The following is a 5,473-nucleotide window of genomic DNA, read 5'->3' on the forward strand; positions in this document are numbered from 1 at the left end:
TATATAATATATATATATATATATATATATATATATATATATATATATATCTTAAACATTTAGAACTGTGGATTAGATTAATCATCCACACAGTATCTCGATCACCCCGGTTAGCTGACAGGAGGAGCTCCAGAGGAAACATAATTAAGTGGACTAAGCATAATTAGATTTTATAATCACTTGTTATATGTAAAATGGAAACCCAGGTAATCAATGCATGGCATGACTTATATCTAGCTAGCTAGTTTTATAATCCACACACGAATGTACACACAATTAACTATTAGCACAAAATATTAACCTTACTTGGTAAATTACCCCCTACACGATTCTACATAATTGGTGCTCGTAACACTCGAGTCTTGTCTCAAAAGGGGTTCATAGTCATAGCATAATTTAGGGGGCCATGTTTGACTGATCATTACGGCCAACATGTTTTAACTGTGAAAGGCAGTTTAGCCATTTGACTCATCCCTAATATTCTTGATGTTGCTTAGTTAGCCTTCTTGCTCCTCAATCCTATCCTTCTCGAGTCACTCAGCACGCACTTCAGCAGTGTGTTTGAAACTTTGAATACTGTGAATATTCTTATCATATGTATATATGTTCTTCAAAACACTTCAAGTTTGAAATAAAGCCAACGATCGAGCATTAGGTTATGATCGATCATATTATATGAGAAAATGATGTTTTCAATTTCTAACACAATACAATGACATCTATCACGAAATTGGTTTCTCAAAATACATGTATAAAGTTAATGGATTCAAAATTAATAATAATTTCTCTCGTATGTTTTGAACTAGCTCGATCAATTTCCGAGACGGATCAATAGTAGTTACATTATTACCGTTTGATGTTGGAGACCAAATTGTGGTGACGAACCCTAGCTAGAGTTTAATTAAGTTGACCTTGAACATAAACATAGGCCTTGACCATTCTTAGTTGTTGCTTCTTCCATTTACCCTAGCCAGAAACAAAAACAATGTAATGCCACCCTGTGATTATAAACCGACCAGATCAATCATCCTACACTGTCAGATTGGAAGACGAAATTGAGGGTGGTATCATCTAATATAATTGAAGTTATGAAACTAATAATAAACATGGGAGATCTCAACAAATGGACCCTTCCCACCACCAGATCTTTGCCCCTGTAGAACAAGACAAGAGGCCATAGTTTAAAGCTCTTAAGAAAACATACGCTGCTCTTGATCTCATAGAAATGCTCCTTATTATACAGATGAAGTATTTTTAAAACCTCTAAAGTATGAGACCTTTCAAGCCTGTGTACGTCAAGCAGTTAAGCAAACTGTGTCATCGTATTATTCGTATCTTGTATAGAAATCTGAAATTTTGTATGTATTAGTGTTGAGATGGTAGAATATTGCAGTTTAACAAGTCAGAAGAAGAACCAACAACCTGCAGATAAAGTTGGAGGATCTCCATGCTTGTGTTTTCTATCCCTAATTAAGCATGCCTAAGTTCCATGCCACTTCTATTTTTTGTTAGAAAAAAAGAGTTCTATATATGAATTTTATGTAGATCACTGTCGATTTATAGTTCAACAATACGCATACCGTGCGAGAAAATATTACCATCTATGATAAGCTAAACTTAGTTTTCTTGCATATATGAATTCCATAGCTAGATACTATTTTAGTAGGTAAAGGTTCTCATGGAAACATTACTTCTCTAGTGCCATACAATGCTAAAGTTTTCCTCCTATATGGAGACAGATAGTCAGATAAGATTAGACATTCTATGATGTAGGTGCACATAATTGTGGATAACGATCCACAGTGACCTATACCTACATTGTGTTGGTAATCGTTGCATCCCTGTTGGTGCTTGGCTCAATGGGGGGAGTGGTGCTCTATGTTTTGAAATGGGTTAACTAGCTTAATTAGCAATTAGCATACCTACATCTTGAAATTTTCCATCATGAAATGAGAGATTTTATACCAAAGCATATATGGTAGTTGTAAGCACCTCTAAAACACTGCCTTTGAGATCCCTGTTGATGTAAGCAATAAGAACAAGTCCATTGCAGATCCTGTTGATGTAAGTATACTAAGATTGAGAGTTTGACATAGCAGCTTTAGATCAAGTTAACATCTCTGGCAAATATCTAGGAAAAGATCTCATTCTAACAAACAAAGAACCAAAGAAAAATGAAACTGCATCACCTCACATAGATACTGCAGTATTTAACATAGATATTGATAAGATTTCAGATGTCAGTAAAACCCCAATTAGATTCCTGGCATTTTTAAGTAATTGAAGGCCGGTTGAAGTTGGTTTCAGATGCCTAAACTAAGCTTAGTTAGACACATGCTATGAACCTCTATCTATTCAAAATCTAGGGAAGTGTTCTGTTCCTCCAAAATCTCCTTAAAAAGGGCCTGATTTCTGCCTTGTGCTTCTTCTTCTTCTTCTTCCTCAGGTTAAGTTTAACTAGCAACCAAAGGAAGCATCCGGCAAGCTTCATAGTCATGCAAGGCTCTCTCTTTTTAACACAATATTATAGATGCGTTGACAGAACTATTCTAAGATAAATTATTCTATCTCCAACTCTGATTATATATCATTTTTAGCAACCAACTTAAAAAATTAAACAAAAGGAGAAGCTCAAAAATTAATACTACTTTTCGGACAAGTTGTAACTTCTGGCCTGTCTATTTAAGAAGATCTTCCATAGAATGCTGATCAGATACATGCCAGCACTTCCTTCTCATTCCTGTCTATTCTTCTCCCACCATTCCCCTTAAGAACCCTTTCACATTTATAGTAATCACAAGTTGTTTCTGTTCAAGGTCTTCTCTGAAGTTGAACTCGAAGTTCGACAAAGATGTTGGCTTTATGCATTGTAGCATTGGTTGTTTTAAGCATTACTCATTGGGTTTATAGGTGGAAGAATCCCAAATGCAATGGCAAACTTCCACCAGGTTCAATGGGATTGCCACTTATTGGGGAGACTTTACAGTTTTTCACTCCCAACACCTCTTCTGATATTCCTCCCTTCATCAAGAAAAGGATGGAAAGGTGAAAATCCGATAACGAGTTCCACTTTCTAGTCTAAAATACTTTAAGCGCACTTCTTTTCAATCCTCTTAACATGTATTGGTGCATTTTGCAATTTACAGGTATGGTCCAATTTTCAGGACTAATTTGGTGGGAAGACCAGTAATAGTATCAACAGACCCGGATCTCAATTACTTTGTTTTCCAACAAGAGGGTAATCTGTTTCATAGCTCATATCCTTATTCCTTCACAGAGATCTTTGGGAGAAAAAATGTGGGTAACTTGCATGGGATTATGTACAAGTACCTCAAAAACATAATGCTGCATCTCTTTGGCCCTGAAAGCCTTAAAAAGATGATCACAGAAATTGAGCAGGCAGCACTCAGAAGATTACAACAATGGTCATCTGAGGACACAATAGAGTTCAAAGATGCTTCTGCAAGTGTAAATTCAGGCTAACCTTTTATTCTTCTCTTTGAAAACCACCAACCATATCTTGCAACTCTGACTAAATTTGATTCTTTTTGCAGCTGATATTTGATCTTGCTGCAAAGAAACTAATCAGTTATGACTCAGAAAAGTGTTCGGAGAAGAATCTACGGAATAACTTCAGTGCATTCATACAAGGATTGATTTCCTTTCCTGTGGACATCCCTGGAACAGCTTATTATAAATGTGTACAGGTAAGCCTAAATCCGTTTCACCAGTGTCATTCATAAAAAGCACAATGCTAATGAGTACAAATATAGAATTTTGATGTCGAAAACAATGCTAGTCCCTTATTGCTGACATTCAACGATTTCTCAGGGTAGGAAAAATGCAATGAGAATGTTGGTAAACCTGCTACAAGAAAGACGAGAAAATCCGCGAAAGCAGCCTATAGATTTTTTTGATCATGTGCTTGAAGAATTCAAGAAAGAGGGAACAATCCTAACAGAACCAATTTTTCTGGATTTAATGTTTGTGCTACTTTTCGCAAGCTTTGAAACAACTTCCCTAGCTTTAACATTGGCCATCAAGTTTCTTTCAGACCATCCTGCGGTGCTAAAGAAATTAACGGTCTGAACATACTCTCAAAACATTTCAAACCATATACTAATTGCTATAGCTTACCCTGTTGTCTTAATATTTCCATCTTATGCTTATGACAGGAAGAACATGAGATGATCTTGAAGCAAAGGGAAAATGCTGATTCTGGACTTACATGGAAAGAATACAAATCAATGACATTCACATTTCAGGTGAGTCTCACACTTCATTTGTCTTTGCTCAAATGGGAATGCACAAAATCATTTCCTGCAAATTGTTAAAGATAACGATATCAACTTGCAGATCATCAACGAAACTGTTAGACTAGCAAATATAGTTCCAGGTGTCTTCCGCAAAGCAAAAAGAGAGATACAGTTCAAAGGTATGTATAACATAATATGCAGTGTGGGGTTTTAAACTCTAAAAAATTAGTCACACACCATGGATATCATAGCTATTTGACATAATACCACTTGGTCTGGTTGCAGGACACACCATTCCAGCAGGTTGGGTAGTAATGGTTTGTCCCCCGGCCGTTCACTTAAACCCTCAAAAATATGCTGATCCTGTTGCCTTCAGTCCAGAAAGATGGGAGGTGAGTGAACATTTAAGCCTAACTTCTCTAGTTGTCTTGGCTTGAAAGCTTATCAGCATTTTTCCTAGTCAATCATTTGTTCTAAAAGGAAGGTGTAATGCAGGGAATGGAAACAAGTAGTGTATCAAAAAATTTCATGGCTTTTGGTGGCGGCATGAGATTCTGCGTTGGAACAGACTTTGCTAAGGTGCAGATGGCTGTTTTTTTGCATTGCTTGGTGACCAAGTACAGGTAATCTTGCAAATGTCCAAACCAAGAGAAAACAGTAGTATAGTATAGTAGAGACTAACAATTCAAGTCTAAATTTTTCAGGTGGCAAGCAGTGAGGGGTGGCAATATAGTCCGAACTCCAGGTTTACAATTCCCAGATGGTTTCCACATTCGAGTACAGGAGAAAGAAGATGCAAGTAACAAGAAACAGCAAACAACTCCAGACACTTGAACCCCGAAATGTCGCAGGCAAGTGACAGATGAGCAACACAGTTTGAATATGTACAAAGATGAAAAGCAATTATGATTTTGCTTAGGGTCGGTTGCATACAAATATTTATGCTTCTGCTTCTGCTTCTACGTTTTTTGTTGCAATGTTCATTTGTGTAAGGGTGGAAGCAAAAGAAAAAAAAAAAGACAGGTTCCGACATATATATAACAAGTTATGGAATATACTTGTACCAGTTGTGTGAAAATGTTTCAGACTTTCTGTAGCATCTCTTTCTCTCCCTATATTCTCATTCAAGTATAAACTGATGCTTAGTATTTCAGTACAACATCACAGAAATGAGAAAAGCCAGACTCTTGTTGGAGAGAAAACTTAAAAGAAAGAAA

The 5,473-nt window shown here is 36.5% G+C and overlaps 1 protein-coding gene across 1 annotated transcript; it reads left to right on the forward strand.

Annotated features, from left to right (window-relative positions):
- The first annotated feature begins 2,851 nt into the window (after positions 1 to 2,851).
- LOC101298323 (cytochrome P450 87A3-like) lies at positions 2,852 to 5,090 on the forward strand. The gene is made up of 9 exons (XM_004300710.1): positions 2,852 to 3,045; positions 3,147 to 3,468; positions 3,555 to 3,707; positions 3,832 to 4,083; positions 4,176 to 4,265; positions 4,357 to 4,435; positions 4,542 to 4,648; positions 4,752 to 4,879; positions 4,961 to 5,090. The coding sequence occupies exons 1-9, from the start codon at positions 2,852 to 2,854 to the stop codon at positions 5,088 to 5,090; spliced, it is 1,455 nt and encodes a 484-aa protein (XP_004300758.1).
- Positions 5,091 to 5,473: the final 383 nt, after the last annotated feature.

This window comes from Fragaria vesca, linkage group LG5 (genome assembly GCF_000184155.1).
Source record: "Fragaria vesca subsp. vesca linkage group LG5, FraVesHawaii_1.0, whole genome shotgun sequence".
Classification (NCBI taxonomy): domain Eukaryota; kingdom Viridiplantae; phylum Streptophyta; class Magnoliopsida; order Rosales; family Rosaceae; genus Fragaria; species Fragaria vesca.

What these genes read in the sequence shown, in the direction of transcription:
- LOC101298323 (XM_004300710.1), top strand. Translation starts at nt 2,852, where the DNA reads ATGTTGGCTTTATGCATTGTAGCATTGGTTGTTTTAAGCATTACTCAT. An exon ending in TCAAAGATGCTTCTGCAAGT is followed by an intron (nt 3,469 to 3,554) that starts GTAAATTCAGGC and finishes TTCTTTTTGCAG; the next exon opens with CTGATATTTGATCTTGCTGC. An exon ending in CGGTGCTAAAGAAATTAACG is followed by an intron (nt 4,084 to 4,175) that starts GTCTGAACATAC and finishes TGCTTATGACAG; the next exon opens with GAAGAACATGAGATGATCTT.